Source organism: Tinamus guttatus, unplaced genomic scaffold (genome assembly GCF_059628265.1).
Source record: "Tinamus guttatus ecotype Peru unplaced genomic scaffold, ASM5962826v1 Tinamus_guttatus_pri_ptg000522l, whole genome shotgun sequence".
Lineage (NCBI taxonomy): Eukaryota > Metazoa > Chordata > Aves > Tinamiformes > Tinamidae > Tinamus > Tinamus guttatus.
Window position 1 is genome coordinate 389,815 of NW_028289056.1, and position 12,395 is coordinate 402,209.

A 12,395-nucleotide genomic window follows, 5' to 3' on the forward strand; every position below is an offset into this window, starting at 1 on the left:
GTTTGATACCAAATTATGCAAGCCTATATATATATATATGTATATATATGTATATATATGTATCCAGGGAACTCCCGTGTAGTTCTGAGGAGTTTTTTGTGCTGGTACTGAGGACTCTCCTGTTTCCTGGCTCTGTGCTAATTTAAACGGAGCTACCCGTGGTGTGAGAGCACAGTATAGGGCGGCTGCTTCATTTTGCTGTGCAGAAATTCTGTAAGATCTTGCAAAATTCCCAGGTGAAGCAGCATCCTTCTACGTTTCAGTGACAGCAAGCTTGCTGTTGAAACAGGCCACCCTTCCAGCAGGCTGCTTAAGGTGCTTCAACTGCCTGTTTCAAAAATAAGTTTATCTTCTCTAAGATTTTTTTCTTCCATTTTCCAGGAGATTGAACTTACTGCTGTGTAATTTTCTTAACTGAAAATGCTTATTCAAAAATGCCAGTTTCAATTAAAATAAAAGTGGATTTTATTTTCTGTTCAAGTATCAGTCTAAAAGTCCTTTTAAGTAGCTTTTTTGCAGTAGATCTTATTTAAGAAATATCAAGTCATGGTTAAGAGAAGAAATAATCTTTAGATGTAAACATGGAACATATGATTATTATTATTATTTGTACTGAAATTTTTGTGTATCTTGCTTTGTCCTTACCAGGGCAGTGCAGCCTTCTGAACTCGTCGGTAGTGTGTGGACTAAAGAAGACAAGGAAATTAACTCACCAAATCTACTGAAAATGATTCGTCACACTACAAACCTTACTCTTTGGTTTGAAAAGTAAGTATGGGTGATATCAGTGAAGTGGTATTAACTCCTGTTAAAATTCAGAGAGAAAGATTTTTCTCTCCCATTGCCTCAAATCTTGATTATGCTCCAGACAAGAAGGAGCTAGCAAAATGTCAGATTTTTCTTAGCAGTATTTCTCAAATTATGTCTTTTGATTTAGGTGCATTGTGGAAACAGAGAACTTTGAAGAGCGAGTGGCTGTGCTGAGTAGAATTATAGAAATTCTGCAGGTTTTTCAAGATCTGAATAATTTCAATGGTGTTTTGGAGATAGTCAGTGCGATGAACTCCGTATCAGTGTACAGACTAGACCACACGTTTGAGGTAAGTCCCAGGAATCACTTTTGAAAGAATCTAATCAAAAGCAGAAATGCATCACAGCTGTGCTTTGCACCGTGTTATGTTAGAGCCAAATCTCACTTGCCTTTTTCAAAGAAAAGAAGATATTTAAGGTTATCAGTGGGCGTTTCAAAGGGTTTGCAATGGGAAGAGGAGCTTTTTGGCACCTGTTTTCTCATTTCTATTCAGTGCAATTGATTGTTGCTCATTAACCTGAGACAAACCTGTTGCTTCAGTGCAGTGGTTTATGGATATGAAGGAGGAGGATCCCAGGCCTGAGGACGTGGACTGGAACCCTTCACTAGCAGCACTGCACTGGAAAGGGAAAGGAAGCTCCAACAAGATGTTTGGAATTTGATATGTCTTTGAAAGGCCATACAGGGCCTTTAACTTAAATTGAAAATTAAGTGTTTATTTTTGTTACTAAATTAAAAGAATAAGATTATGTTTGTACAGTGGTAGGCTACATAATAGTTTGTTTATAACAGCCTCATGATTCACATGAGTGATTCCTTGTATGATGCTGTAGCTCGGAGGAAGCGCTTTGCAGAAGAGGTTCTTTCACCAGCTGAATTTCAGTTCTGAGTTTGTGGAAAAGAGTTATGGAAGTGTCTTGTTTCAGCTAACCATGCTGCTCAGAATATTACTTTTTTTTTCTCTCTCTCTCTCTTCAATAACTCAGGCACTACAAGAAAGAAAAAAAAGAGTTTTGGATGAAGCAGTAGAACTAAGTCAAGACCACTTTAAAAAATACCTGGCTAAACTTAAGTCAATCAATCCACCCTGTGTGCCTTTCTTTGGTAGGTGCACCAGAATGGGCTGCACTTTGGTGTGTTGCCTTTCTTAACCTGAGTCTCATCCAGAGGTTTTGTAGTTTATTATACAGATTACTGGTATTTTTTATGTTGGTGTTAATATTACCTTACTTTGCTTAACACTACTTCCAAATTGGGGAACTGATTCTGACGATATGTTCAAGTTGTTTTATTAAACTGTGGATATCACATTAAGGAGATAAAACATCTTTTTCAATAATACACTGTTTCCATGTAAATGCAGACCTCATTTGTTCTTGCCAGCTAATAAATTGTTGAAGTGTTAAAGGAAATAGTCTGCTTATGATTGGAATTGTTATAATTGACTAAAAAAAGTTAAATTAGGGCTTGGAATGAATTATGAACTTTAAAATCCACTTCTTTTTTTTGTCAGGAATATACCTAACAAATATTTTGAAGACAGAAGAAGGGAATCCTGACTTCCTTAAAAGACAAGGGAAAGAATTAATTAACTTCAGTAAGAGGAGAAAAGTAGCTGAAATTACAGGAGAAATTCAGCAGTATCAAAACCAGCCTTACTGTTTACGGATTGAGCCAGAGATCCGGGTAATCAGTGACCAAATATCTGTTTGGGGATAGAAGAGGGGAAAAAATGTGCACTACAAAAAAAATTGTCAGCTATTCTTCAACAAGACCTAATCTTATGAGACCAGAGACCACGGGAGGAGGGGGAGCAGTGGCTGAAGAGCAGGAGTGTCTTGACAGCAGCGTAGCCTGAAATGGGAATTTGTGCTCTTGGCTTCCATCCTCATGGTCTCGTTCATCCCCTCACTCTTGTGCAGCCTGATATTTGGGAGGAATCCCAGCAGCAGGGCAGAGGGAATGAGATACACTGACAAAACAGTATAAATTTGGAAGGAAAAAAATCAGTCTAAAATGCTGTGTGTGTGTCCAGGGCACTTAGTACTTCAGAGCTTCTGTAGTGACACTTGTGACGTAGGATCCCTGACCACTAACGTTGAGAGGATGTGAAGTTAGGTAAAAAAATTCCTTCAGGATTTCCTTCAGGAAAAAATTTCCTCCAGGAAATCAGGAAAAAAAAACAGTCTAGAAATGCAGCAGTATCAGTGACTGTTGTCGGGAAAGGATGCTTTCTGGAAGGCAAAGACTAGAGAATCCCAGGTAATTTAAAGGGATTTAAAGGAAGATGGTGAAACAGGGACCAGGTAAAGGTAGGTGTTTGTATGTGGAGGTAACAGTGATCACAAAGAATAGCATTAAGTACCAGCCACACGTCCTGACGTGCACAGCTCATCTCCAGAAAGCAAAGTGGAGGGTGGCCAGTCTCAGCCAGGGAACAACAGCAATCAGGAAGCCACAAAAAGCCCTGGGTGCATGAAAAAGCCAAGGGGCAGTGGTGCTGCTGTGTGAAATGTCACTGCACTGTCCTCCTCATCGCTGCGGATCCTTCGCGAGGGGTTAGAAGATCTGCAGCAGGTTTGAGAATGGAGACACAGTAAGTTCAAGGGATGGGCAGTGCTTGTGCTGGAAGAAAAACAGGTAGAAAACAGTGTGACTTGTTTTACATGGCTCGTTAGCTGAGGTCTTGCTTTCAAACCAGGAAAAATTATCCTGAATTTGGTTATTTGTTGTATCATGTTGTTTTGGTTTTATTTGGGGCAGTTTTTTACTTTATTTTTTCCTGGAAAGAAAAAAAAAAAGAGTTTCAGAAATAGCTAGATTTCTATTCTGTGAGTTATAAGCATGTCATTAAAAAGAACAAAAAAAAAACAAGCAAAAATGTATGTTATTCTTATTTGAAAAAACCCTTGATGCTTCTGTCGTTTTAGAAATTCTTTGAAAATCTCAATCCTATGGGGAAGATACCAGAAAAAGAGTTTACAGATTATTTGTTCAACAAGTCACTAGAAATTGAACCTCGAAACTGCAAGCAACCACCTAGATTCGTAAGTCTTTTCTTGTAAATTAAATATCTAAAATCCAATAGCCAGTGTGAAAAAGAATAGTTAACTCAATAAGGATATCCTTCAGAATTGTCTATCCTGAGACGATTTTCCAGCAAAACCTAATTTAAAAATCCTTTTACTGCAGGTGTTTATGGCTAGTAAAAAAAAACCTTGACACTTGATTTTACACCATTGTAATTCTACTAGTGAGTAATTGGAGAGCTCTCTAATTTTGCAGAGCCATAAATCATTTTAGCACCCTTCTGTTAGAGGAGCGACTAAAGTAACATTGCAAGTGCAGCAAGAAAAATACTGAAGTCACTGTTTCAAAAAATGCTGCTTTCAGTAATTTCTCTAAGTTGTGTTTTTTTTTTTTTTTCCTAAAAATAGCATTGGAGCAGTTTTGAAATAACTCTCTCCTTGATATAATGGCACTTGAAATAACTCTCTCCTTGGATCATGACTTGCTATTCCCTGTTTTTTGTGCCGATTGTCACACATCTGAAACCAGACTATTCATTCAACATAGCTATGGAAAAAAATGGTTTGTTAAGCATAACATCCATAATTTTCCAGTAAACTCTTGCTGCATAAGTAACAACAGACTATACCTCAAGTTGGTGGTAGAGAGGCTGTAACACAGTTTAATGTGTATTTACTAAGTGCCTTTTATATTCTAGAAACTGGTGATTTTGCTCTCCGAGATGCTAACAGTCCTAACCAGCTTTACCTCCTCCAGCCTAGGAAAACAACGTACCCCTTAAAATCCCCTGGGATCAGGCCCAACAGCGGCAGGCACGGCTCCACCTCCGGCACGCTGCGCAGCCACCCGCTGCCCCTGGAGAAGGAGCCCAGCAAGATAAGTTTCAGTCGAATCACTGAGGCAGAGAATGAATCAACAGTTTCGGCACCAACTTCTCCAAACACGCCGTCTACGCCGCCCGTGTCGGCGTCGTCAGAGTTCAGCGTGTTCTTAGACATCGATCTCAACAGTTCCTTTGGTGAGGATGCAGCGTGTGGTTGTACTTGTTACTGTGCCTCAGAGTCCCAGAATATATTGGTCTCTGTCAGCCTTAAAAAAAAAAACACATGTTGAGAAGTTGAACTGTGGGCTTCATGTGCCAGTGCTGCATGTTGTACTTGTTGGAAGCTGTAAGTAGCTGAAGTGCTGTGTATTGAAACCTGGGAAGCTCCAGCTGCATGTGAGGAAGAACCTCTTTGCTGTGAGGGTGCCAGAGCCCTGGCACAGGCTGCCCAGAGAGGCTGTGGAGGCTCCTTCTCTGCAGATCTTCCAACCCGCCTGGATGCCGCCCTGTGCCCCATGCTCTGGGTGTCCCTGCTGGAGCAGGGGCTGGACTGGATGATCCCTAGAGGTCCCTGCCAACCTCAGCCATTCTGGGTTTCTGTGAAGTGGGGAGGAACGTGGACGGTACCTCTACAACATGGTAGTGTCAGACAGAATAATACCAACAATAAAATTAATTCCCAACATAACTTTAAATGTTCAAGAACACTTTGCAGAGGAAAATTTAATTCACGTTAGCAGCAGATAAACCTGAGCATGTGTTGCTCTTCTGCAGTCATTCTGGCACGTACTGTATATGCTGTGGGGCAGGTGCAGCTCTTGCCAGAGGAGTTTTTAATCCCTGTTTTTTTTTTTTTTAACAGGTAATAACAGCATCTTTGCACCTGTCAGTCTGCCACAGTCGAGTGAGTACCATAACTCTGTTAATGTTTCACTGAACTCTGCTTTCCTGATTTCAGGAAAAGTAAATAGGAATTAATCTGTCTTTGCAAATGTGGGCTGAGATCAGTAAATAGAATTGGATTTTCTTACAGGTTTTAGGCAGCGTCCAGGGACACTTGTAGTCTGTAAAGTCCAAGAACTCCCTGATTAGTTCCCAAGGCTGCAACATGATTTTGCTTCTGCTTTGCATGTCCCTCCCTGGTGATTATTCGTTTGGCTATGTAGTGACCTGATCATTTACCCTTGCCAATATTCTTGTGAAAATAATTGTTCTACTGCTGGAGAAGAACGAGGTATTTGCTGTACCACAGTTGTGAGGGCAATTGTGTGTTTGTATCTATGTCCAGCTTCTCCTTTTGCTCCACAGCAACATATTTGCTATCTCCTTTTACTGCACAGCTACATATTCTCTGTTCTCAATTGCATTGAAAATTCAAATTGGAGCTCACAGGTGCACTTCTCATAGAAGCACTTTGATAAAAGTCACAGACAAAGGTCTGGGATTGTTTTGCTTTTTAACTTGCAGCATTTTTCTTCCTCCTCAAAAAGGAAAAGGGCTAGAAGCAACGTGAAGTGCTGTGAGAGCTGATGCCTTCAAAAGCTGCTTCCGTGCTCCCTAGGTTTATTTTTCTTACAAGAGGTTCATTTTTATAGTATTTGTTTTTCTGTGCTTTAACATTTCCTGTTGCTGCCTTTCTCTGATGCTGGAAGTGGGAGACTGCTTTGTGAGCAGGGTTTCTGGTTATAGAAACGAAGGCAAGAGAATTTCCTACGGCTGGAGTGAGTGGCTAATGCTGCCGTTGGGTAGGAAGATCCGTTTGTTTGAGGTTTTGAGTTGCTTCTGTTCTGGTTTAACATTCTTGGAAATGTCGCTCAGATATTGCCCGGGCAGTTAAATCCCTGTTCTCTCCCCAGAGTCTTTCTTCAGCTCCTGGGGTAGCTTCCCTAAGCTGAGCGATGAGCCTCAAAACCCTCCTCCGCTTCCTCCTCGAAAAAAGGTGGATCAGGATGCTGCGAATGCTAAGGTACTTCTATCCTACATGGAATAATTCGGGTAAAAATCCAGCCGGCATCCAGGCAGGCGGGACGTGGTTGCAGGTGCCACCTGCGAGGCGCAGAGCGCGGCGGCTCCATCAGAGACAAGGGCTGCGTGTTCCCTGCGCCCGGGCGGTGGGGCCGGGAGGGGAGACCTCCCGCCATCCCCGGGCGGTCGGGGTCGCACGGAGGGGCTGCTCCTGCCGCCCTCCCGCTGCCCCTCGGGCACAGCCGGCCCCGGGGCTCCGTGTGCTGGAGTCACCGGGGCCAAGCGCGGAGGAGCCGCAGCCGGTGCCGCGCGTGGGCAGCCTGGGCCCGCAGGGAGCGCGGGACTCGGTCGGGGATGCGCCCTTCCCTCGGGAACGTTTCTGCACCTCTCACCGCGCTTTCTGCACGCCCCGCAGGGGAGTTTCAAACCGGACGAGGACCCCCCGGCGATCCCCCCGCGGCAGCCGCCCCGCGTCCAGCCCCGCGCAGCCCCCGCGCACGGCGGCGCCGCGGAGCCGCCGAGCCCCCCGCCGCCGCCGCCGCCGCGGGACCCCCTTCCCGAGACGCCGCCGCTGCCGCTGCGGCCGCCGGAGCACTTTGTGAACTGCCCGCTGAGCCTGCAGCCGCCGCCGCCGGGCCGCGCGCCCCGCGAGCCCGAGCGGCTGCGCGAGGCGGCCGCCGGCTCCCCCGGCACCCCGCCGGGCACCCCGTCGCCCCGCGTGCCGCGGCGCTGCTGCGGCATCGGCGCCAACAGCCCCGGGCACCCGCCCGCGCCGCCCGTGCCGCCCCGGCACAACTCCAGCCCGCAGCTCCCCAAGCTGCCACCAAAGACCTACAAGCGGGAGCTCTCCCACCCGCCTTTGCACAGACTCTCCTTGCTAGAAAATGCAGAAACTCCTCAATGACCTTCGCCAGAGTAGTCATTGACACTGGAATAGTATTTGTAAAGTTCCTTTTTTTTTTTATTTATTCAAAAAAAAAAGGCAGTGTATTTTAGTACTTTCACAAATTATGCTCTTAAAGTGCTGCTGATCAAAGAAAACAAAGTTTAAATTGGAAAAACTAGACGCCGCGCACGCCAGTCCGTGTCCGTTCGACAGCGTTACCCTCAGGTGAGCAGCAGCATCGCCTCCTTCCACCTCCTCAGTGCCCACAGCCATGCCAGGACACAAAACGTCTCTTTTGCACTGTAAGCTACACTAAATGAGTTTAAACTGACATCGTTTTCTTGCACTGAGCCAAAAAGGTGCGTCTGTGGAATTTTCTGTTATTTTTTCAAATCGGAGCACTAGTGGCCTTTTTCAAAAGAACGGTGGGATGGTGACACAACACGAGGCCGTTCATGCTATAACCCCCGGCCTTCTGGCGCTGTGTAAGCTCCAGGGCTCGTGAGTGACTGCTGCTGTTCTCTAACATTTTAATGCCGTGTCTTAATTGCCATTGATTTGCTGCTGAAGAAAAAAAAATGAGTTGAAATGTAGAAGAAGATACCAAAATACTCCACTTGTCGTGATGACTGTGTCAAAGCGTAACCAAGGACTGCCTGTGGGAGACGTGGGGACGGTCCCTCGTCCTTAGCATGCATCTTGTTCGGATGTGCCTTTTTGTTTCGGTAGGCGGAGATGTCTTAAGCTAAAGAGTTGTCTACTGTTTTGAGAACAAAGCTATATGCCATGTATGTACAATTGTTTATATTGTATATTTACAGATAATGCTAATAACCTGTATAAATTTAAGTGACTTGAGGCCTATAATGCAGTCTGCTACTCTCGCACCCGTATGCAGTCAGAAGTGTTTCCTCTGGCGCAGGAGCAGTCTTGCCTTCCAAACCTAATAACTTCCTTTAGATCTCACTTAACTTAATTGTGAATCCATTCTGGAAATTGGTAGCATTTAAACCAGCAAACACTTTATTAAACTTTTTAAACCGAAAAGTGAATGGAACTTTTATTTGCCAGTCGAACTACTTGTTTGAACTGGCGAGAGTGAGTCGGTTTTACTGGTAGCACTGTAGCAGCATTTATAAAGTGGCCAGAAGCCACGTTTATTTACTGGTCTGTGGCCTTTTACTGTGCTTTGTATCAGAGTTCTTAACAAGATTAATAAATCACCCCGGTTTTAATTTTTAAGAGCTCGAGCAGTGCGTGTTCCTTGGAAGGACCTGGATTTGGTGACGGTGGGGCGATGCAAAGTGCCCCTCTGCTCCGTGCTGTTCCCGGCTCCGGTCGCCCTTCGCGCTGTGTTGGGCTGCGACGGAGGCTGCAGGGAGCGGAGCTGGGGCAGGAGAGCTCCCTGCGCCTTCATCCTCCCCCAAACCCTGGGGCTGTTTGGGCCCTCGAGATGGGGAAGTTTTCCAAAGTCATTTCCCTGCTGTCCCCTCTGCGGCTCTGGGCGCGCTTAGAGCAGCTCCGTGGGTCATCGGGCACCTGTGGGGCTGCCCCTATCGTGGGCACTCTCCTGGGGACAGGAGAGGTGAATGACTTCTCTTGTCCCTCGAGATGCACCTTGTGGCCTGTCCTTTCCTGCCAAAGAAACAGGCAGAATCTGTCCGAGAGGTGACACGGAGGGCTGTGCACGGAGGAGGCAGAACAGCAGCATTTTGTAAAAACAAAGCTCAAAAGGTCTCAAATTTGAAACACGTGACCTGGGGAGTGCAGGCAGGAAACGGATGATCCCTTGATTACAGTAAACACAGCTCGTACATCCCTTCTGGAAGTGCAAGTTTGGGAAGAACTTCTGTTCTCGTAGCTGGGTGGTGAAACCTGCCCAGGGAGGTGCTCTCCTAACGCTGGCGCAGAAGGGGCAGCTTGTCAGTTTGAAATTCCAGTGATCTATTGCATGCACTGATAAAATTAAAACTTTGATATATTTCCCTCTAATAACTCTTTAAATCTTTAAAGATTAAGTGCCTTGTTGGTTTAACTCCCAACTGTATAAGAAGGCTAGAACTTCAGAGGAAAGAAAAGAAAGGAGGAGTAACAGGAGAGGCCTTGGGAAAACACTGCAGAGTAAGTTCTATTCTGCAAGTGGAAAAGCAAAACTTCCTTTCATCAGGTTGCTAGAAGCTAAGTCGTCAGTACGTAAGTCCTCACCAGCAGCTATTACTGAGAGATGAGTTATGTTTGTCGTACTGTAACACAAAAGTTGTGGGGAAAACAAAGAAACCTCTCAGATCTGAGAGCACAGACGTGGCAGCTTTGCACCTTCCTGCACGAGCGCTCACAGCGGAAATGCTTCAGCGCCTCGTGCCGAACGCACCCAGCTCCGCGGCGGGTCCTGCTAGCAGAGTCCCTGGCAGATCATAGAATCATAGAACAGAATCATAGAATGCTTAGGTTTGGAAGGGACCTCTCGAGGTCACCTAGTCCAACCCCCCTGCACACGCAGGGTCACCTAGAGCACGTGGCACAGGACTGCGTCCAAGCGGGTTTGAAAGATCTCCAGAGAAGGAGACTCCACAACCTCTCTGGGCAGCCTGTTCCAGGGCTCTGGCACCCTCACTGGGAAGAAATTTTTCCTTAAGTTCCTGTGGAACTTTTGGTGCTTCAGTTTGCGGCGAAGCTGCGCGGCTGCCGACGCACGAGGGCTGCAGCGAGGCCCCCGCGACGCTCCCGTTTGCAGCGGGATTCAGAGAGTCGGAACTCGCGGAAGAAGCGGCACGTTTATCAGCGCTACCTTGAAATGATGCTGCCCCGGGGAGCAGCTCCCAGAATAGCCTTTCTTTTTTGGGTGTTAGGTGCTGACTTACAGAAATACATGGCCGGGGAGGGGAGGCTGCCTTTTATACTCGAGTTGTGAGGCAGTGGTTTGGGGCAGAAGTTCTGAATTCTGCACTTCAGCAAAAATGAGTTACCTAACCCAGAGCAAGGCCTAGAATGGTCTGATTCGGAAAAATCCTGATGCATAAAAGGTCGCCAGCCTTGGCCACTGTTTCCTAGCAGACTGACAGGTCAGACAATGAAGGAGATAAAGGTTCACACCAGCAGGGTGGTGATGTGACAACACAGTCCTCAGCTACTTGCTTACCACTTCCAGATAGCTTCCTGCAGAGCTGAACTGCCCTCCAGGCCTAACGTGAGCTGGAAAATACAAAAACAAGGAACCGTTCCAGACAGGGCAGCAGCTGCGCTGCCAGCGGCCTCCAAGGGCGGTGGGTACGGAAAGAGACGATCCCAAAGTAACTGTTTGGCTCTGGAAGTGGTTGGAGGCAGTTCGATTCCCACCAGTGTGGTTCAAGGGCAAGCCAAGATAGCAATAAATTATCATTTCAGTTCGTTCGTAATTAGAGGGATGGATAAAAAGAGCAAAAATGCTAGAGGAAGAATGTGAAACTGCTGGTTTGAAGCTGGCTTCTGTGGGAAAAGGCGGTTCCTTCAGAGAAGCACAGATAAGCAGATGGAATGTGAAGGCATTTAACAGCAAAAGCAACATCCTTCTAGCTGTTTTCAGTGCTCCTACTTGGAGTTTTAGCATTTTCTCCTGCTCTGGAGCCTGAACAGTTTCTTTGGGCTATGACTTGACTATAGCAGATCTAAAACAAAGAAGGAAAGATTTTTTGCTCTTTTTTTTTCCAGAATTATTCCAATGATCATAAATACACCACAGATTAAAATTCTGAATTCCAATCAAACACAGTAACTCTTCCTTGGGGAAGGGAGTTAAGGTTAGTATGAAACGTTAAGAAATAAAATAGCAAGAGCTTTTCCCCAGAAGCCCAAGGAGAAATAGCAACAGAAAGCCTTTGCCCTTTTAAGTTTTGACTCCCAGGCAACTTTTTTAAAAACCATATCGAAGTTTCAGTGTTGGGTGAAGGGCTACAGCACATGGGACTCCTGCTGACTGACATGCTCGGGGTGTCCCTGCTGGAGCAGGGGCTTGGACTAGATGATATCCAGAGGTCCCTTCCACCCTCAGCCATTCTGGGATTCAAGAACTGCACGTGCCCAATAGTTAACAGGCTCGAAGTCTTTGGTTGCACTGAAACATTACATTAAGGTAATTGCTTAAAAACGGGCAAAATGTTGGAAACTCTGAGCATGCCAGCAGTTTTATGCAGAGACACACACATAAACTGAACATCTCCAAGAGACACTCAGGTGCTTTAAACACAGACAGCTGGTGCTGTCCCAGACATTCACATGGTGTTAGCAGAAGGTTTCCAGAGCAGATCTCTTGCCAGGAAAAGCAACTGCAGAAACTGTAGGGTGAGGAAAATGCCGAGAGAAATCCAAATCTAGGGCCTGGGATCATTTCCCTGATACCTCTGGAAAACTGAGTCAAAATGGCTCAAGTAGGGGTAGCAATTAGGCTATGTGGGACGCAAAACAGGTCTTAGAGATCTTCCAACTGACCACTGCAGGGCCAAACTGCGAAACTGCAGCCCACTGCAGTGAGCCTGGGAGCAGATGTTGTGTATGGTCAAAATCCTCCCTGCTGTGACCTACCCAAACGTGGGGAAAGACGAGGAGCTCAGTGATAAGGAGGGAGGTGGAAGGGAAGCTGCTTCGCTTTGCAGCTGGAGGAGACACCCGCCTTGGAGCCGGGTTCATCTCACCGAGCTGCTCTGCGTGCGCCGACTTTGGGACACGGCGTCTGGCGGGCTCAAGCTGAGGACAAAAAAAAAATCATTTATTTTCAAGCAATTTAAATCTGGAAGATTGTCTTCAGCGCTGTCCTCTCCCCTGGCTGATGCTTAACGTGAGCTTCCTCTCTCCAGACAGCGATGGGTTAATCGGGAAGGCTCAACTTACCACCAAGAATGCGCATG

At 46.0% G+C, this 12,395-nt stretch overlaps 1 protein-coding gene across 1 annotated transcript in view; it reads left to right on the forward strand.

The window, feature by feature from the left end:
- Positions 1-7,900, forward strand: part of SOS2 (SOS Ras/Rho guanine nucleotide exchange factor 2) — a 45,596-nt gene extending 37,696 nt beyond the window's left edge. Inside the window, exons 15-23 of the mRNA XM_088533784.1 lie at positions 649-768; positions 938-1,100; positions 1,798-1,915; positions 2,325-2,497; positions 3,742-3,858; positions 4,598-4,859; positions 5,527-5,568; positions 6,521-6,630; positions 7,045-7,900. Coding sequence (XP_088389910.1) covers positions 649-768; positions 938-1,100; positions 1,798-1,915; positions 2,325-2,497; positions 3,742-3,858; positions 4,598-4,859; positions 5,527-5,568; positions 6,521-6,630; positions 7,045-7,533 — 1,594 coding nt within the window. The 3' untranslated portion in view covers positions 7,534-7,900. The remainder of the gene's footprint in view (positions 1-648; positions 769-937; positions 1,101-1,797; positions 1,916-2,324; positions 2,498-3,741; positions 3,859-4,597; positions 4,860-5,526; positions 5,569-6,520; positions 6,631-7,044) is intronic.
- Positions 7,901-12,395: the final 4,495 nt, after the last annotated feature.